The sequence below is a fragment of the Rutilus rutilus genome, assembly GCF_951802725.1.
Source record: "Rutilus rutilus genome assembly, chromosome: 22".
In the NCBI taxonomy this organism is placed as follows: domain Eukaryota; kingdom Metazoa; phylum Chordata; class Actinopteri; order Cypriniformes; family Leuciscidae; genus Rutilus; species Rutilus rutilus.
The window spans coordinates 20,613,687-20,635,663 of record NC_140227.1 but is presented as its reverse complement, the minus strand read 5'-3'; the positions used below and the strand labels follow the sequence as shown (position 1 = coordinate 20,635,663).

Below are 21,977 nucleotides of genomic sequence, written 5' to 3'. Positions count from 1 at the left end.
CTCAAGACTGGAGTAATGATGCTGAAAATTCAGCTTTGCCATCACAGGAGTAAATTAAATATCAAAATATAAATAAATAAATGTAGGGGTTGGGGTAGGTCATCACATGTGGTCCGGATAACCGTACAGTACCAAATGTAGCCTTGGTAAGTGTAAGAGACTTATTTGAAAAACATAAAATTCTTACCAACCCCAAACTTTTGAACAGTAGTCTATTTATATAAATAATGTAACATTATATAGGTATAATGTATAGAGCCTAATTTTATTTTAACCCCTCAAATATTAAATAAATAAACAAATCACATCTTTGTGAAACTTTTTATTATACTTATTCCTCAACATCCATTTCACACAAAATACACACACACAATCCAAAGGTTGTATAGAATATTTTGATCATACACAATCGGTCTATAGCACAGAATACTAAATACAAGAATTTAGATTTTCTATTTTCCAACAACTCACCACCACTCAGTTCCATTTATAAGCAACATCAGTAAAATAAGCAGCACTATTTACAAGCTTTATTTACATACAAAGAACATGAATACACAAAGGGTACCTGTCTTTTTAGATAAGCCATGGATTTTATTTACTCTTTTCCAAGATTTTACATTTTAATTCTTCAAAGGCTTTTTTTTTTTTTTTTTTTTTACAGGCATCATACAATGGCATATAATTTCATTATCACTTCATATATTTGATTAATTTACAACATTTTTTAGAAGTAGTATTTCCAAATGGTATGTATGAGGCTGTGGACTTCCAATGGGAGCTGAAAATGTACTATTTCATGACTCTGGATTCAATTTTGCATAAATTACATTCCTGATTATCAGGGAGTAGCAGTTTCTTTAAACAAAAATAATCATAAAATAAAATAGAAAACTTTCACTTCTTAAAATACTGTATATTATAGGATAGAGTATGAAAAAGTCACATTTTTCTCTTTTCTATAGTTTACTCTTAGATCAAACTAAGAACACATACAACGTTTATACATTTGTCATGTGCATTACAGATGACCTTTTCTTTAAAATCCACAAAGATACTGTCAGGACAAACAAAATAAAGTTTTCTTACAGCCTGTCACTATGACTTACTATACAACACAAGCAGACAGCGTTTGAGTGCTCACAAAGCAATGCATCCATGCAAGTTACTTTTAACTCTGAACCTCGCAATGCACGTTAACGTATGTACCACTAACAATTCGTGATCATCACAACTGAAGATGTGCCTTTTTTTAATGCATTTCTTGAACATGCAAAGAACTTAGGATGAAGGCATGACATTTCTGCCATGTTACCATCAATTTCACTAGTCTTTATATCGAGGAAGTGGGCAGAACACACATAACTAACAAAACAAACATTGACGTTGTGGAGAGTTTTCCAGTTAAAATATAAACACATTTTTAACAAACAATCATCCTTAGAAGTGTACTTTTGTCTAAGATTTTGCCTAGTTTTTGTCCATGTTGTCATATTTGTGTATCACTGAATCATGTACTGCCATTGAGACGTAAGGAGAACTTTAAACAATGCCCTCTATGAAGCTTGTGTCCAGATGTACAATAAGCATTCGCAGAAAAGACATCTCCTTGCGGGTGTTCTCGAATATGACACGGGGGTCGTCCGACTGGCACCGAAGGCAATTAGGAGCCATTACCATTGCAAGGTTGTTTACGTCCATTTTAGTGACTGCAACATTCGTAGGCTGAGCAAAAACCTGAGGAAGACATGGGACATACATAAGTGAAATAAGACATTTGTTCTGCCCATTGTGTGTGTTTGAGTGTTGTGGCTACCTGTAGGAAGTGGATGAAGTAGCACAACACCAGCCGGTTGAGCTCAGGCAGCAACTGCACCACGCTGATGGCTGCCACAGGATCATCATAGTTACTGACACACTCCTTGTAGAAACTCATAGGGATAAGAGGCTCTTCCAGCTCACGGTACCAGAGCTTCATCAGAGAGGCTGAGGGAAACATTGGTATAAGATGTTTAAACATGTCTGGTATTTTACTGGAATGCCAGTAAATATTGTCTTTGGATACGTAATATTCTTACAAATGCATGAGAACAGTTACTCACCAGGAACATTAGGGTCTGACAAATTTTCAGGAATCCTCCACTGGTCCACCTGCAGCTTCAGTGCATTAACTTCATCAATGTCACCAGGGACCCTGTAGGAGGAAATTGTAATGTTACACCCGAGAACCACCAGAGGGAGACAGCACACCATAATTATGCATGAACTAGACTGTGAGTTGGGCAAAATTGTATGTCTTTCGCATCCATAAGTTGTGCAATTTCCCTCCCAAGAGATAAATATATGACAGTATGGGGAATCTATTTTGAAACTGCACTTTGCCAAGCAACAAGCTACTCATTACTTGATATGTTTAAAAGGAGAGTTTTGATCATTCTTGCCTTTTGGCTCAAACTTAAATCAATCACTACTAGGTACAGAATACTACAATACAAATGGATGCTTAGGACATACATTAGCCCAGTTAAAGTGCGTAAGTTTATTCCTAACATGAAATTGGCACACTGTTTCACTGTATGTGGGAATGTAGAGAGTTGTAGGTGGTCTAAATCTAAAAGAACCTTTAGATCTCCAAAACGAAGAACCTGAAGAAACCTGCCTCCAAAGCTACAGTACTGTGTAAAGTTTTAGGCACTTGTGTAAAAATGCTGTAAAGTGAGGATGCTTTCGAAATTAATGTCATAAATAGGTTTCATTTATCAATTAACTTCCATTTACTAAATCAAATCCATATTTGGTGTGACCACCCCTGTGTTTAAAACAGCTTTTGTCCAGGTGCACCTGCACATAGTTTTTCAGGTAGATTTGCAGGCAGGTTTCTTCAAGCGTCTTGGAGACGTTGCCACAGTTCTTCTGGATTTAGTCTGTTTTAGTTTTTTTGTTCTGTTTCTTAATGCAATCCCAGACGGACTCGATGATGGTGAGATCAGATCTCCGTGTGGATCAGATCATACCGGCTGTTGTCAGACTCGTGCATACAAAAAGCTCACTGGATTACTAAAATTAATGGCAAAAGGAATGTTTGGAAATGTAAACTGATATTTCCTACTGACACACTACAGCAAAAGATATAAATAACTGGCTTAAAACCTTCTTTTTTTTTGTGTGAAAATACTAACATGCCTAATACTTTTGCACAGGACAGTATATCCTGTAAGGGTTGCTGTAACTGCAAACGGAAGCTCATAGATTCAGTTTAATACAAGCTAAACGTGTTATTGCTTTAGCATGGAAAAGTATTCAAAAGCCCTATTCGGACGGTAATTGTTTCTCATGGGGTCGTAAGGTATTTTCAACATTTGCAGGGGCTAGTATGTGATTTTATTGCCGTCCGAATCCAGAATGTCAGTGTTTTTCTCCCACCACCCGCGTAAAAATCCCTGGCCGAATTTTTGAAGGTTGTGTGGTGATTTAATTGCCGTCCGAATCCACATCTCTGAGCTTACAAGAAGAGATCACTTCAAAATTCACTGTTTAAATCCTTTTTGATCACTGTCGAGCACCTGCATGCATTTTAAAGATGAACACTTTTATTACTGAAATGCTGGAAAGTATTTACAAGAACAATATTTCATCACCGCTCCACCTCAGCGAACAAAAAGGAGAAAGAGAAAAAAGCACTATAACTGTATACAATTACAATTGAAAAAAGTTTAAATGTGTAGTTAACTACACTACAATTTACGTTGGAGATTTTAAAGGGCACAAAGTCCTTTTAAATAAATTAACAATGTAATGATATGATTTATTTTTGCTGTCAGAGCGAAAACAAGCAATTAGTGTGAGAGTATTAAATTTCGAAATTTCTAATAAAACTGTAAACTAATTAATACATACTACCATTTAAAAGTTTGGAGTCACTAAGACGTTTTTTTTTAATTAGTACTTTTATTTAACTGTGCTAATGACACATTACCAAAAAATGTAGTTAAGCTGGTAGCGTCACAACTTAATTATTTACTTGTCAACACACTCATATGTTAAAATATAGTCTGCTCTTCTCTTCTGCCTAATTAGTAGTGAGTTAAGCAGGTCTTACCTGAATATCCCTTCAGTCTGAGCTCCACCCAGAGCCAGCACATACTGAGACAGCTGCACTTGCACCCATGGTAACTTCCTGTCCGGGAAGAGTTCACTCTGCCGCTCCATCACTTCCTCTAGAGAGCTGCCGAATAGTGAGGGGGTCATGATGGCACGTCGACTGTGGTCCACCTCCTCCAAGCTAGGCTTACGGAGACCCTTTATGGGAAATAGAGGAATTGCTACTTATCATCTTCTTTCTTAAACATCTGATTCTTCTTCAGTGTATTTGTAAAAAAACTCACCTTTTTCCCTCCAGTGACCGCCACTTTCTGGAGCTTCCGGTAGCAGTACTTGGCATATGTGCTGATGGGAAGCGCTAGAGACAAAAAGACGTAATTTATTCCTACTATTCTTAGACACAGGATCTGCACAGCCTAATCGCTGACAGTTTTACATCTAATGCATCAAAACCTGTTTTACAAGTTAAACACTGAGAACTGAGTCACTTTTTTTTTGTCTGGAACGTGAGTTCCATATCGCTCTGTAATAGTTGTTATGGCACCAGCGAGCATGGGATCACGGCGGCTCGTGGGGAGTGAAGCACTTCAAAATGAGTCACTTTTTTAACAATGAATGAAAAATTATCTGGTTCCATCAAAAGTGTGGAGGAGGAAATCCAGCCTCTGTTAGTAGTGACTCATCAGATCAACATGTGAACTGGAGGAGAGGAAAAGACAGAGGGGTTTTCTACTAGGCTGTGTTCCATCAATGTGCTGTTTTGTCCTTCTGTTATGCAAGGACTATAAAAGTAGACATTGCAGAACATTTTCCGTTACTTAGAATAAATTATATTCACAGATATCACTTGATGTCAGATTCTGAGACAAACTCCAGACATGTAGAATCACTAAGATTTATTGTACATTCAAAAATGTTGAATTTATTGCACTCTGTGCTCAATATTTTAGAGAAACCACAGCCTGTCTCTTCAGGATTTCTCTGGTTTCACACAAGAGCTTCATAACTCCAAAGTTAAATCCATAGGGGGCATTTCTAATACCGTCACTGCAGGCTTTACGAATCTTAACTAAAGGAGCCAGATGGTAAAAACTTGTGCGGCGATAAAAAGCATCTTTTCTGGAATGTGCCCCAAACTCGACACCCCTTTAGATTTATAGCAAACAGGTGACACACATGCGTGTTGACACAACCTCTTGTTCATTTCCCCGCACCAGACTGCAATTATGTTTAATGAGAGATATTGCATCATAAATTTGCCCTTGATCTCTTTTTTTGGGATCCCTGAACCTAAACAGCTCATTTACAGGGTAAACATACGGATTCTGCTTAATTCTGAATATTTTGCATGAATAAGTGCTGGTGGTCCGGCTCTGAAGCAACAGCTTGCACTCATTTGAAATGAAAGGCAACAATAAAGTGAAGGAAAGCCAGAGGAAACAACAATCTTTTCAGAGGCCACAAATGAGACCACACAGATCTTTGCGGTGACTCCCTATGTCAGAGAGATGAGTAAATTCCTGTTTTACAGCGGCCCCGTCATCAGGGCATTCAGCATCTCAATAAACTCCTCAGCTGAGCCGGTCCTACTTACAGACCAGATCTAACCTTGAGAATCCTCCCATAGTGACTCACATCCATCTGCAGCACTATCTGTGAAGTTGACCCACTTATCTGGACATCTGCCCATCAGATCCAACTAAATGACTCAAAATCATTGCAGGCCATGAGCCATATCCTGCTCCTTCAAGTGGCCAGTGGCTGGTGCTAGTCTAATGATCCTGTGACTAGAGATGGCTCATGAGTAGTTCTGCAGCAGTGGCTGTGAGTCAATGTTATGCCATGTATGCAGGCAGTGAAAATCAGTGTAAGGGATCCTCACTGTGGTGAATGCCACGGCTATGTGTAGGCAGAAATCTGATGAGATCATCAGGACCAATCATTGTGGTAATACAGTAACAAGGTCAAAGTGTCACCATATGGAGGTACAGTCATCTACTGATTAGCACACGTGATGTGTACTGCCCAAAAGGGCTAATTAAAATAGTTGTATTGACCTGTCAAATAATCGATGTTGCTAATGCAGTGGGATGCACCCACAAATGAAGAGCACTCAATATATATTTACAGAGACCTGCATACCAACGTCTAATTCTTTATCAGTGTATAGTGGTACATTAAATCTCTAGTTGGTCCGTTACATATTCCAAATCTCTTAAAAATCTCTCAAATGTCTATTTCAACAAACTTTCCTCTGAACAAAGTGACTTTGAGGTCAATTTATTCTTTTTTTGTTTCATTCCAAAATGTGTCTCAGATAAGGAAACAGCCATAGTTAAAGAAAGGGCCTGAGGGGTAGGTACCTTCCGCTTCCTCCTCTGAGCTCTGTTTTCTCTTCTTCCTTGACTTTGAGTTCTTCTTCTTAATATCCTGCTGGTCCAGTATGTACAGGGTTACTGCAAAAGAGACAAAAAAAAAACATTTATATATAAAATACTGCTTTCATTTGATAATGTTTTAGAATAAAATTAGTTAAATTATATGCAAAATTAAATCACAATTAATTGCATGTTAAGAGGTAAGTTTATTTAAAAAAAAAAAAAAAAGGACCTTTATTTGATCAAATATACAGTAAAACTAATACTGTTAAATATTATTAAAATGTAAAAAAAACTTTATTGTAATTTATTCCTGTGATGCAAAGCCGAATTTCCAGCAGCCATTCCAGTCTTCAGTGTCACATGATACTTCAGAAATCAGTCTAATATGCTGATTTGGTGCTCAAGTAACATTTTCATTTTATTATCAATGTTGAAAAAAGTTTGCTGGTGGAAACCGTGGTAAAAAAAATTTAAGTCATAAAATTATAAAAGTCTTTACTGTCACTTTTGGTAGATTTATGTATCCTTGCTAAATAAAAGTATTATTTCCTTTAAAAAAAATTATAATAAAAAAAAATATATCGTGCTGCCCCAAAAATTTGACTTTGACTTGCGGGGCTGTTGACAGGATGTGTTCTTTGCATTTTTAAGAGGCCATAAGTTTTAAAAATGTGTCTTGAGGCCTTCCGTTCAATTCAGTTGTGTTCGTGTCACTGTTTTAGAACACAAGAATGTGTCCTGTGTGAACAACTTCTTGATGATTTGGCGAGACAAACTGCCTGTAGCCTAGTTTTTTTACTAGATTTACTAGAGAAGATTATTTTATAATATTATTTGATTTTTAATTAACTGACAAACTCACTTTTCTTGTCATTGGTTGGCTCCAAGTGCCTCTGAATGTAGCCTTCCAGGTAGCAGCAGAACTTGGGTGAAGGAGCGAAGAAGGCAAGGCACACAGCCATAAGCTCCCAGCCTGCTGCCAGACTGCGTGGGCTGGTGTTGCCTGTGGTCTGCCTCACGAGCTGGACATAGAGCTCATCCCTCAGACCCTGCATGCCCCAACACTTAGTGACAACTAGGAGAGCCGCATGCCGCCGGTCCAACCGTGAAGGTCGGTCTCCCATGTATGCCTGGACGAGCTTAAACATCTCGCAGGCTTCTTTGCGCACAGTGCGGTCGTTGGTCATCAGCATGGGTTTCTTGATGGAGCCGCGGTTCCATGACAGCATGTTGGCGATGGAGACTCGACGGCGGAACAGGCCCTGGGTGTGCATGTTCAAGTGCTTGCTGGCCCAGTCGGCCATGTTGGAGTCTGGGGGTGGTGGCTGACGGAGGGTGGCGTAGGATAGCTGGTAAGCCCCACCATCACCTCCCTGTAAATTGGTATCGCTGGCTATGTGGCGATGAGGGCCAAGTGAGCCCGTTCTGTTGTCTACCATACCTTTCTTTCTGCTGTCCAACTGAACCTTTGGCTCCAGAGTTCCCGCCTACAGAGGAGGAGAAACACGGTAAGAACAAAGGTATTCATAAAAAAACTATTTCTCTAAAGCTTCAGTTAGTTCCGACTGACATTTACTGAACATGACCCTCAGTTATGTTCTGCAATAATTGCAGGATCGGCACCTAAAATCGTAAATCAACACAAAAATCACAATAATCTCCATCAAACACTATGTAAAAAAAAAATCCAATCCATTATAGATGAAGTATGACCAATCGCTGACATAAAAAAATTCTTCTACAGCAAGTCGTTTCTCCTTCTATGTCTCTAAAAAATAGTGCAAATCCAGCAATGGCCTCATTTTGATCCCTAGAGGAATTTTGTCCTGTAATAAGGTCCCTTATGCAGTCATTGCCTCTCTTGCTGTACTGAAAGCTGTATTCCTGTTACAAAATCTAGACACAACATGTGTGCCAACTTCACTTTTATACCAAATATAGAATATTTAGGACACTGTGGGTCAAATTTACATAATTCATAGAGGTCATTTTAAGGTTTTATTTAAGCAATACAATTAGAGTTCACCTTTGTAGAAACAATGTGGGTCTATTAAAACCATATGGTTTTTATTTGTATAGTTTTAAACTTAAACTTACAGATCAGTATTATTTAAGCATTACTTATTTACTATATATATATATTTTACTAATATTTTGAATTAGCAGGTTTTAATTTAAATTTTCATACAGAGAAATATCTATTTAGATTTAATGTAATATTATTTAACATGCAGTGATTTTAGTGCTTCAACTTGCACTTGTTTTATTTCACATTTTTGAGTCTGAGTTTTTTTAAGTTTAAGTTGTTCCTCTAATATTTATTTATAATTTATAATTTTATTTCAGCTTTATTTCAATTAACAAAACACAATTTTTTTTTATAGTTTTAGTTAACAAAAACACCACTGTTATGGATGGATTCCCCATGGTTCCCCATGACACAAGAAACAGAATCAAAACATATTTTCCGATTTTTTTTCTCTGTGTATTCACTATCATCTGCCAAAGGTTTTGGGAAGCAGCACATTGAAATTGCCAGTGTGGTGAAATGGCTTATACACCAGGGAATGAGGTGATCTATGATGTCATCAGCTTATGGAACAATCCCCAGCAGGTTCCAAACCCCTATCGACTGCACTGTAGACACACAATTGGTCGGTACAGTGACCACGCCTGTCCAGGACCCAACTGTCCCGTCTGTGTCAGCGATGCTACCATATGGGCCACAGTAGCCATCCTTCCTGCTCAATAGGCGTCGTGTTTTGGAGCTCCACTACGTTCTGGCATTTCACCCATTACCCCCGCAGTTCACTGCTGGACTCTTATCAGAGGACCAGGGGTGGGGGGTGGGGGTGTAGTTGGGTGCGACGAGAGTAGATATCATCGCCTCTTTTTAAATAGGTAATAAAAACGTTTGCAACGATCAGCACCTGTAAGTCTCAAAGCCCTAAAACAATGCCTTTCATGTTTCCAGAGCTGATTGGATCGAAACCCAAGTAGTGAGTTCTTGAAAGCATTTGAGAAGTACGGTCCTCTGGGCGCCTGGCTGTTGAACAATGCAGATAGAATTCATCACTGAGGGAGGACATATTACAGCTTTGCTACGGGTCAGAGCGGCAGTAACCGTTCCTTTGAGTGAAATTATTGCCTTTAACTAGAATCATGTGCAGCCGAGGAATTACCTCTAACTTGCCTGACTGCAATGTTGAACACAAAAGAGAAAGATGTTGTTATACTGCCTGTTGCCTCATTGTAATTTATGTTTAGACTGAAATAACTAAAAGACTGATATTTTACATCACTCTTATGGTATAATGGCTGGTGTAAGGTGTACACAATACTCTGTTTCTAATATAGACCACAGAAAAAAAAAAAATCAGACAGGCATGAAAAACTTCAACCAAAACAAAACGCTCTCCCAACAGTCCCACATAAAGATTAAACAAATACAACGTCTGGTTTTTAATGATGCTGAAACTCAAGATCTGTGGAAAAGAAGTGTGTCAGAAGTTCATTCACATATTTTCTACAAGACTTCAAATCTCTATAAAATAACAAGGGAAAAACTACTCTCACAGAGGACGTGTAAATGTTAAGCTCATTATAAGTAAGTGATAGTTTACCAGAAGATTGCCAGTAACATTCTTTTTTTTTGGTTAATATTAGTTAATGTATTTAAACTATAAATATACATGTAAAAATATGTCTTTTGTGTCTAAACAATGCAAGTCAGTGGGGTTTAAACAATGTTGTTTAAACAAAAATAGTTTAACATTCCTTTTTTTTTTCAAATAAATGACAGAATCTGATACCAAAATGTATCACAATGTAATGTTTCATATCGTTCGTTATCGATAATTATTGAAATTTGTTATAACCTTTTTATTTATTTATTTTAAAGACAAGTAGAAAAGTTTGAATTTAAACCACTGTTTTTTGTTTTGTTTTTTACATTATTAAGGCAAACAACAAATTTACTGGATCTTTTTTCTTTACTGGATTGTAATAGTGTCACTTGATCAAGATCGGCTCATGCTGCACTGACATTGGACTCCAAACTTTCATTCCGCTTTCATTCCGTTTGCCATTTGATGTTTGGCAACGTTGTGGTGGTCGCGTCAGCGATACGTGTGCATTTTAATGAAAATATCGATCGCTATATTGAAAAAATTTTATATCGTTACAGACAATGGTGTACCGTCGATAAATACCGATACCGTTTTATCGCCCAGCCCTAACCAAACTAATGTTAACGAATTGAACTTTATTGTAGTGTTACCAAGTCGTTTCTACCAAATAAACAATTAAACTGAACATTTCTATGTTGTACCTGTGAGGGGGGTCCAGCAGTCTCAGGTGAGGACAAAGTCAAACTCTTCTCAAGCGTGTCCACCTTTTCATAAGTCCGCTTCTGCCGTCCTGGAATCTCCAGAGATGTGAAGGCCAAACTGGGATGGTTACTTGTCCTGCTTTGTGACCTGCTGCAAGATGCAACGTCCTCCCTGGAGGAGCACCGACCCACGCTGTGTGTGCGCTGCGAGGAAGAGTTCTCAGACATCTCAGAATCCAGACTAGCTTTGGTCTCCCGCATGGTGTTTGAGCGACTGACCACCTCCCTCATCTCTTCCATTAGGCGCTCGTTCAGGGCTGTAAGTTCCCCAGTGCTGCCCACAGACCCCGGTCGGCCCTGGGCTCCAGCACCTATCCTCCTCCTGCTTTTCCTCCGAAGGCTGGGAGACGAGCCGGTTGAGTAACCTGAGTCCTGGTAGCTAACGGCGGGAGGCGGTGGTGTGGAATAGTCCTGAGATCCTTGGCTGCTTTGCCGGCTGTGGTGCACTTCCATAGCTCTGAGCACACTCACTTCTAGGATCCTCCATGACTGCTTCTTCTCCAGGCTGGTGGGCTCCTTCTGAAGTCCCCTTGTTGGGAGAAGCAGAGACTCGGATGCTGAGGTCGGAGAAGGGCTGGGAGAGGGGACCGGTGAGGTGGAAAGGAGCCCTTGTTTGGGATCAACATTCACCATGTGCTTGATACACTCCAAGCCTGCTGGACTATAGTCTGAAGGGTTCCTCTTGTGTCTGGATCCGGTGTTAGACTGAACCGGGTGCTGGAGGAGTTTCATCTTCTGAAGGCTGTGATTGTGTCTGGATGGGCCATTGTGTAGGTGAGCACCTTCAACCTCCATATCTACTGGAGGCTCGTCATAAATGGGGCAATCGGATGATGGATCGTCATAGAAACTTGCAGTTGCTCCATATTGAGGAGATACTGGCCTAAGTGAGCTGGACTGTGGTCTTAGAGATGCTGTAGAGTCCCCAGAGGTCACAAGGCAGAAGCTGCCATTGCTCGCCTTCCTCAAGTGGTGAGCCTGCTTTGAGTCCGCTGCTATTTTTCCTCCTGGTGTGGTTTTGTAAGCCTGCGGGGACAGCATGTAGCCTGAAACAGATTTGACGCTGCCAGGATTGAGTGTGCAGGCACTATGATCACTGGCTTTGCTCTGTGGGAGATGAAGGGAAGCAGCTCCGTTGGTTCCTCTTGTCTGGCTTCTGCCAATGCTGCTGACCTTTACCAACATGGCGGCTTTGGATCCAGGTGAGGGCTGCCACCTCTGAGATGTGTCTCTTTGCTCTTGCCTGTAAAAAGTAAAAGAAATGCATTTAAGTTAGATAAATTAGAAAATAAGAACCAAAAATAAGGAAAGAATTTGTAAAACACCAGAAGGCAACACAAATCTACAAAAGGAGAAGCCGTAAAAGCAAGTACAAGCTAACCTATGAAGCCAAAACCAATCATCGTTATGATGCCTTTAACAAGTCCAAAACAGCAATCTCCATGGCTGTCTTTATCATCCAGACAAGTCTAGCTAAATTCTCAGCAATTTAGGGAAACTAAGGGTCTGTGAAGAGTATAAAATGTCTATTTAAACATCCATAATGCCATTGTCAGGAAAACAAAACCATGATTGTTCAACTGAAATAGATTTTAAAACACTACAATGTTGGAGTGTAAAACAGTTTTGTGGTGAAAATGAATGTGGTTCCTTGAATTGTTCTTATTCAAAAGTTTGCCAACAACATGTTATTGTCACTACACCAATCTGCTTCTGTTTGTAAACCCAACAACTCACACAACTCCTAGACAGTGTTTCATACTGAAGACAAAAGATCTAATCTGTTCACATCAGGCAGACTAATCATTTAGACACAAATGTACTCGCACCATTCCCAACAAAATATTGTCTGACGTGACCTCATAAATCTTCTGTATTTGTTAATTTACTCAATCTCCAAAATGAAACAATATGCATTATCATAGCAATTTCCGATAAAATGTTAGAAAGTACAGAGTGAAAACACAAAATAAGTGATAGGTCTTTAAAAAAGAAAGTTAACAACTTGCAGATAATCCCTAATTGTACAAAACAAAAAAATCAAAGCAAAGAGAGTAGTAAATACTTAATTTACCGTTTGTGTGTGAGGAGATGAACGCCTGTCGTGTACTGAAAGAAATCTATAAGGGATATGCTTTCACAGAGCTTTTATGTACACAACTGGATACCACACTAAAAAACCCCCAAGAAAACCTCTGATAAAAACTGCTCAGGCGACCGTCTCTGGGGATTTTTAATGAGTCACTTCTCAAATAAAGCTCTGGTCCTGCTTCCTCTTACACCGCTACAATCCATAAACACATACAAAACAGACCTATCCTATCAAACTCAGAAAGAAGGTAAGAGATAAGAGTTATGTCCGACTGTAGGTAAACACTTATTTAACAATTACATTGACTATGACAATCCACTGTTGCATTTTGAAACAACACAGGATCATTGCTGTGGAGGAAGCACTTCCCTTCTCTTCTATTCGCTGAGGCATTTTCTCTCATTAGAATTGTTCCCTTTTCTTCTCAAATCATTTCTCACATTTTTGAAGATAAACAGCCGTTTGAAATGCCAGACAGGTACAGCATATAGGAAGACTGGAAGTCAGCCATCTGGCAGAGCCCCAAGGCAATTGTAAAGACTGTCAGACGTGACAACACAACAATCAACAATGTTCAAAGTCCGTCACACTGATAGAAAGACTTGACACTTGAATCACAGAGTGTGAATGTTTAGATGGTGTTGGTTTTCTCAAGGTAGTGACGGAGGGGGCATTGCTGTATAAGTGTTACCCACCAAAGAGAAGACTGTAAAAAAGTAGCTGCTCTTTCCTGTGAAATTCAGCCTTCTGTGTCAGCTATGACACAATGACATAACATGCTCACAGGGTCACTTTAACAATAAGGCAAAGTGATAGAGTATGATTTCAGTTTGCTTAAATGTTGTGAAAACAATGCTAGAAATGATCTGTAATGTAGAGTTGAGTGAGTCTCCAATGTGACACTGAACATCCAGGAGGGATGTTTATGTAGGCCCACAGATTAAACATGCTGTTGTTATACGAGTTCTGCCGATGTGAGAAAGCAGGCAGCTCAATTTCCTGTCACAGGGAATGACTAGTAAAAAGCTCAAAGGACAGACTACACAGCACAAAGAGGAAATACTAATGCAGATATAAATATAGCGCCAGATTTACTGCTGGACTTACGAAACGTTACTCAGAAAGGCAAACGGCAATGTACCTTCAAAAGTTTGGGGTCTGTAAGATTTGTTTATGTTTTTGAAAAGTATCTTATGCTCACCAAGCCTGCATATATTTGATCAAAGATACATTAAAAACTGTAATATTGTGAATTATAATTAGAATGTAAAATAACCATTTTCTATTTTAATATATTTTAAAATTGTAATTTATCCCTGTGATCTCAAGAAACATTTCTTACTATCAATGCTGAAATCAGTTGTGCGACTTATTTTTATTTTAGATTTTATGATTATACAATTTGTTTTCAGGATTTCTTGATGAACAGAAAATTCAAAGAAACAACATTTATTTGAAATAGAAATCTTTTGTAACATTATACATTTCTTTACTGTCACGTTTGATCAATTTAATGCATCCTTTCTGAATAAAAATCTTTCTTTCTTTTTTTTTTAATTTTAAATCTGACAGCCCCCAAAATTTTGAATGGTAGTGTATGTTCAAGTGGAAAATAGGGATTTGAAACACAAGACTGCAATAATAACTGACTGTGATTAACTATATGTTGTCAGGGTATTTTTTTATTGTTTTATTTTTTAACGACCTGATAAACACCAGTAGTGGGGAAACTGACACGTGTCAAGATTTTCTCTTTTAAAAAAAACCCCACAATAATAAATAAATCATTTGAACCTAAAAACATGGTCTGAATGAACAACATAAAAATAATTTGTCAACATTTTTACAGTAAATCAGTGACATTTAGTTCACTCAGACATGGAATAAGACAACAGTAAAACTCAAAACCTGTTTAAAAATGTCCCCAAACAACAGTAAGTTTATACATTGCCTTGAAGCCTTTGGGTGAAACTAGACACATATTGGTAACACCCGCTCTGACATTTAAATACAGATGACAAAGAGGCCCCGAACAAATTAGTAGTTACCCAAAAAGTTACCCATCAATTTCAAAAGGAAAAACAACAAGAAATGTCCAATATAAATCAAGCTATTTTTGACATCTGAACATATCTAATGTCGGCAGAATAACTTCATACAACGCAAAATAAATACCTAAATTCAGTCTGACTTTTGGATTGTTTGCTTTCTGAAAAATGACAAAATCAATAGGATATTTCTCTTTACTTTTCCCAATACAAGTGAATGAGTTACTACAGCAACCAAGACTGGTTGTCCCTGACGCTAAAGCATGGCACCAACACATGACGTGTTTTCAACTGTATTTATACATACCCCCGGTAAAAACGTACTGTGTGACCATGAAAGTGCAGAAGAACAAAAACTAGTCAAATGAGAGCGGAAGAGAGAAACTGAGAAAGTGAGAGATTAGTCATGGGAGGCTGCTTTGGTTGGTATTAGAAACAACGTTGGCATTCCTTCCACTGATCACTCAAAGGCGCCGGGATTGTTTAAATAGCAGGACAATGCATGGTTGTTAAGCGTCATGGCAATGGTTCTCTTACCCTAATGTTTCATAATAAGATCCTTGTGGGCAGGGAGTGTGGTTGCTACCAAGTAGACTGATGAAAGACAACCTAGCATTTTTTTGTTTTGTTGGCAAGTTCATTTCGATTTTATTGATTATCCATTGATTATACCAAATTCCATGTGTACATTATGACAATTCATAGATGAATTAGAGTTCATTCACACATTTTATTACAGTCTTTGTGTAAAAGAGGTTAGCATGACTAAAAAGCAAGATAAGATTCCACTCTGGCTCTAATTTAATTTGGCAGTGAGGAAAATAAGGTTAACTAGTCAGGGAGGACCAATTTGTCCTAGGCCGTCTGGTGTCTAAGGCCCTGTTTACTCCTGGTATTAAGAGGTGTTTTCATTGATCGGATCACTTGTGGACAATGCTAAATACAGGTGTAAACCGGGTCTAAATCTTTTTGAGCTTGTCCACTTTGAAACAGATTCGATCGGATTGCTTTCGTAGTGTAGACGCTCATGTGGTCGAACAGCCACAAAAGACCGCCTGCTCTCGACCTACTGACGTAATGCATAAACATTATGGGAAGCGCAATAGCCAGATGGGGTTTAAACTTTGTCAACTGAAGACCCAAGTTTGGTTTGAAGACGAAAAACGTACCAAGCACAATGTTCTCTCATCATTGCTGATTTCTAACATGCACTCATAGCGTTCAGCGTAGTCTTGTCGCTGTCAGGGCAGAAATGAATGCTGCTGCTCTCTGTATGTTTTCCGTCACCTTCCGTTCATATGTAAATTGTGCGAGCTTATTTCATCCAGTAGATCGAAAGACCTAAAAAAGCCCATACAAGTGTTCGAATGTGGATAAAAGAGACGGATTAAAACACCAGGTGTAAACGGGAATGTGTCTCCCACATCAACTTGTGATTCGACCAAACAAAACGCATCTTAATACCAGGTGTAAACAGGGACTAATAGTCAAAACAGAGGTGAGATATTAGGATGTGTGTGGAAATGTATCTTACCTCATTATTTTATGAATGCATTGGACTTTCCATGAGTGTTGGAAAACATAATCAAGACAATGTATCCAAAACTCTTCTCCAACTAAAGAGGGAAACTGAAATAATGGGCTATTTTCATCTTAAGGACAGGAAGAGGAAATGTGGTCTATAGCGAAAAACCTAAAACATGACTCATAGTTGATAATCATCTTCAACAGATGTGAAAGTCCTGGCAACATTAACATACACTCATATACACTACCGCTCAAAAGATTGTGGTCTGTGTAATTTTATTTTAATTATAATATTATAATAAGATTTTTTTAAAAACCTTTGCTTGATTAAAAATGAAATTAATAAGTGATAAGTAATTTATTACAAATTAAAATCACTGTTTTATATTTGAATATGGCCTATATTTAAAATGTAATATATTCCTGTAGTGGCAAAGCTGAATTTTCAGCATCAGTATTCAGTTTCACATTGTAACGATCACCAGTGAGAGTGCCCGGGATAATCAGAGGCCACTCCAACCTGGACAATCACCACACATCCTCCATTCCCCATAATCCTTTGCCCAGACCATCATCCATTATCACATTCACCTGTCTCTCATTATCCTGTTTAGCTCACACTATAAAAGCCTGGTTCATTCTGTTGTCTCTGTGAAGTCTTGTATGTGTCTCACTGCATTTTTGAGCATGTTTGTATCCTTGTTTCTCCTCTTGATTCTCTGCCTGTTCCCTCGGATTTCTCTCTTTGCCTCAGCCCTGATCTGTTATTGTTTGTTTGTGTATGACCCTTGCCTGTTATCTGGATTACATCTTTGATTACCCTGTTCAATAAATACTGCATTTGGATCCTCAACCTTTGTGTCTCAGAGCAGTACTTGACACACATGATCCTTCAGAAATCATTCTGATTTGCTGTTCTAGAAATATTTCTTCTTATAGACCTTATGTAGCCCCGCCCCTTTTCAGCGCTGCGCTCGTTGTCTTTTGACTTCCGGTCTGTATTTTCACAGCGTTTTGCGTGTTTATTAATGAACGGCTCGTTTTAAAATCTTCCCGGTCGACTTACATTTGTTAAGTCACCTGTTTTAAACATTACAGTCCTCATGATAACTTTCGTTAACTTTACATTAAGTAAATCCTCTTCAAAAGCTAATTCCTCCTGGACAGAAATGCCATAGAAATATACAGAGCGACCGCAAAAACAGAAGTTAAAAGACAATATTTTAAAGATGGCGGTGCCCTCGTTTCTCTGGCGCATAAGGTCTATAATCAATGTTGAAAACAGTTATGCTGCTAAGTATTGTGGAAACCGTATTTTTTTCAGAGTTCTTTGATGAATAGAGAGTTTAAAAGAATAGAAATCTTTCATAACATAAATGTCTTCACTGTCACTACTGATCAATTTAATGAATTCTTGCTAAAGTAAAAGTATTAAAATCTTAGTGACCCAAAACTTGTGAATGGTAATGTGTTTAGTAGACATAACATTCTCTCCATTCCACATGTATTAATTCATCAACACTGAAAATTATTTGTTTTTCAATATTTGCTCAATGAAGCAAATGAAGGTCTCCTGAGGACTCAGCTGTTTGCAGACAGCTGAACACCTCTCACTACTGAGCCAGTGAGTCTAGCTTCTTCACATACCGCACACGTGACCGGCCCATCCTCTCCCTCCACACCCTGCTCTCAAAAGACTTGAGAACAACTTAAGCAGATAATTCAAATTATTAAGAGCAATAAAGCCTGACCACAAACAGGGTGGGAATAACTAAGGGCTCTACAACTACAAAATAAAGGATTTATTACGGTTCTTATTTCTGACTTTCTAAAACTAGCATATTGTATGGTTCACACCGAGCTTGTGGTGTATATGTACATTCGGGTGTCTGTAACCCCCGGAAAAGGCAGTCAGAGGGGGGCCGGCTCAGCATATGGACAATGAGATGGCTCTGGAATCTCAGCACTAATCTACATCTGTTGATATGAAATTAGATAGCATGAGAATGCACGGCTCTGGTTACAGCTATAAAAACTACTAATTCCCTCACGAACAGTGAGGATACTGTACAGAGAATAAGGCATATACAACAGTGTGACCAAAACATGTGGACAATTAGTTTCAAATACTTTTTTTCTAAGAGAGATGATTGTGGTTACGGGTGAAAAATGAGGTCCCAACAACTAGAGTAGCAGTTCTGGTCAACTACATAAATACATAAAGAATCATAAAGATAAAAAAAAATAACTTGTTTCTCTGCGTTTCAAGCGGAACCAGCGGATCAAGGCAGCAATCTGTTCTCAATGTATTTTAAGCAACACCAAAGGCACGACTAAAATAAAACAAAACAGGCGAAATTGCTCTACTTTCATAGACGATCTGTGTTAGGCCACTAATCTAGTTTTCAGAGAAAAGGACTGAGGTAACAAAACGTGCGTGACAGGCTGCGCAAAAAGTTTTAAGGAATCTCTTTACAGTTTAATGTTTATGACCATTTAAAGGTAAAAGCATGAGAAAGGCCAAATGATTTCTGAAATATGAGATGCCCCTTTAGCAATACTCCCTAAGGATATTAATGGTGACCTTTTCACTCCAAACATGATAACATTAGATAACATTATATTAGCCTATAAAAAGACCAAGTATTTCATTTAAAATGTCTTTTGCAATCTCACCTATTTATTAACTCCCAGATATACCCCAACTCAAACAAATCTTGTGATCATGACACAAGTGAAAGTAAGCACACAAGACCGGCAAAAACTTTCACTTTTGGTATCTAACCAAGCCGTTACACAGCGGTTTTCAGGCCCTTCTGAGAAATCCCCATAAATACCAATATCATAAAAGACACGTTATCTCTAGGCTATGACATGCAACATTGCCGTAGTTAGTTATCATTAACTCCATCCCTGAATCATTTCACTCTGACAAACATGCCATAAAAAGACTTCTGTCTTTAACTCTATATATCAATGCATATTATTCAGATCTGTCTCAACTCCTTCAAAAGAAAGTTTACTAAATCATTTGTCCACAAAGAGAAGGTTGTATTAGGCTGTTAATTTAATGTCTTAGATCCCACTCCAGTTCATGCTATGGGAAACCCTAACAGCTGGTCCTCAGGGATTTGCGTGCTTAACTAAAACCCTTGTCCTCCTATAGCAGCCACTCTGCCAGGGGGCCGTCTGCAGGACAAAAGAATTTCGTGACCCCTTCACAACTTCCCCAGGTCATCCCTGGGTTACGTTACACCATTGCGTCACACGGCAAAGGAATCACAGAGGTGTGCTCTAATCTACAATCTTCTCGCCATGGTAACCTACTAAACGGCTGAATGCTAGATAACACACAGACATTGTTGAATTAACTCTTGTGATCTCTAGTGCAGATGTGGACAAAGTAAGCTTCCTTAATAACTTTCACAGAAACACCCCCGTCCCTGCCACCTATCCATCATTTAAACAGGATCACATTGTATGTGTGTGCCAGTGTATTAGTGTTTGTTTACAGGGATTTGGTTAGCATGTTTACAGAATTCCCCGACTAGGGTCAAGCTCTGCTTGCCCGTAACACGACTGTGTCCTGGAGGGGCGGGTGTGATGACTACCAGATTTAGCACTTTGTTCATCAATCAGGGGAAGCTGATTGTCCCAAACATACCATATGATAACACAGATGGTGCTGTTTAGATCATTGTCAGGCTGATATTTTATGACCACTCCCTAGCTTTTATTTTTAAACTGACAAACAAATGAAATCGTTATTGGAGACTTATTCCCGTTGATGTATGAAACAATAACAAAGAACATGTCACAACAGGTCAATAATAATTATACAGCAATTCAGCAAAAGAACCTTTCTTCATTCTGGTGTAAGCACACAAGGGACAGTAAGAGCCAAAATAGCCTCTTTCTATGGGTGAAATATCTAAACAAGATTTTGATACTGAAATTTAAATCAAAGACGCTATTAAAAACTTAATCGGCACATTAAAAAAGCACATTAAAATTGCCACAATATTCATAATGCAAATATAAATAAATCAAAGCTTAATTTTATGTCGTCAGAAAAATCATCACAAATACTCACCAAGGATGCATTTATTTTATCAAAACTACAGTAAAAATTATATTGTTAAATAACACTTTTTAAATTTTTATATATTTAAAATGTAACTTTTGAACAGTAGTGTATATCATGAATATTTAAAATATCTCCCAGCCCTACTCACAACCCACAAGTTATTGGAAAACAACTAAGATATTATCACACTTCTAAATTAGGCACAATGCACTCATGAAGATATAGCTATGGTCTCTGATTCTCTTGCACACAGCTGTCTATTGTTTTGTACATCGTATGACCTTTGAAAAATGTGAGTCATCCGTTAGGAGGCTTAGACGTGTGGGGTTCCTGAGAGAGCAATACTGTTGCTTGTGAGGTTAGAAACAAATTGAAGGCCAGGCGGTGGGAGATGAGTGGTTTGTTGCCCTTCTAGTTTTACCTAAAGGTCAAAAATTTGTTGCCCTTCTAGTTTTACAAAAAGGTTAAAAAATGTTGGGCCTCCCAGAGACAGCAGTCATGCGTGTCTAAAGCGAAGACAGAGGACAGCTCTTCATAACACTCATCAAGTAGCTCGGGCCACATGTAGCCACAATATTTCAAAATCCTCCCAAGCTTCAGTGGGATCCAACTGTTAAGATATTGGAGTCCATTAACTCTTTTTCCATGGGTGGATTTAAAAGAACGAGGGCCCTGCACAACATTTCCCTGAAAAAGAAAGAACCGCAGTATATGCTGGATAATGTATACCGTGGCTTCAAGAGAGCTTTTTTTGCGGGAAAAAGGGAAAGTCCAGTCACGTTCGAACCACAATGGTTTGGCTCTCCCTGGGCCCCGACCCCAGCAGCTTTCATCTGGTGGGGCCCAGAGATTGTTTTAGGAAAGAATGAATGGCCTAAGTATTGTAGTTCGGTAAAGCATAAGGCACTGAAATAACAGAGACATAGCCCAGTGCCAGGTGAAAAAGAGCTGGCATGACTGGAATCTGGTTATGAAGGTGACAATGGGTCTGGGAAGAAACAAGCAAACTCTCATAAAGCACTCAATAGTAAGGGTTATGAGGAAATATCAACTTTTCACATTTGGCAGCAATTTATCAAAATTACTTCCTTATGAGTACATGATAAACAAAAACGAGTACAAGTTAAGCTCCATCGACAGCATTTGTGGCCTAGTGTTGAACAAAAATACATTTCCACTTGTGCCTCCTTTTGGGTTCCAGTGAGAAACTTTTAATGGATTTGAATGAGGCCAATCTGTAAACTTAACTCTGTCGCCATGACAATATAACCATAAAACTCTAACAACTGCAAAAAGTTATTTAAAGGGATAGTTCACCCAAAAATGGGCGGTTTAATAAAAATTTAACCGA

At 38.5% G+C, this 21,977-nt stretch overlaps 1 protein-coding gene across 2 annotated transcripts in view; it reads right to left on the bottom strand.

Moving 5' to 3' along the window:
• Nucleotides 1–309: 309 nt before the first annotated feature.
• The window catches only part of arhgap46a (Rho GTPase activating protein 46a), a 33,203-nt gene continuing 11,535 nt past the window's right edge, over nucleotides 310–21,977 (bottom strand). The window contains exons 1-9 of one of the 2 annotated variants that reach the window (XM_084395451.1): nucleotides 12,947–13,064; nucleotides 10,813–12,115; nucleotides 7,345–7,969; nucleotides 6,465–6,557; nucleotides 4,386–4,459; nucleotides 4,100–4,299; nucleotides 2,103–2,194; nucleotides 1,817–1,986; nucleotides 310–1,737 (exon numbers count right to left, since the gene is read on the bottom strand). In XM_084395451.1, the coding sequence (XP_084251577.1) occupies nucleotides 1,543–1,737; nucleotides 1,817–1,986; nucleotides 2,103–2,194; nucleotides 4,100–4,299; nucleotides 4,386–4,459; nucleotides 6,465–6,557; nucleotides 7,345–7,969; nucleotides 10,813–12,057 (2,694 nt within the window). In that variant the 5' untranslated portion in view covers nucleotides 12,058–12,115; nucleotides 12,947–13,064 and the 3' untranslated portion in view covers nucleotides 310–1,542. Of the gene's footprint in view, nucleotides 1,738–1,816; nucleotides 1,987–2,102; nucleotides 2,195–4,099; nucleotides 4,300–4,385; nucleotides 4,460–6,464; nucleotides 6,558–7,344; nucleotides 7,970–10,812; nucleotides 12,116–12,946; nucleotides 13,065–21,977 lie in introns of those variants that run through there. The other variant, XM_084395450.1, reaches the window with a different exon arrangement.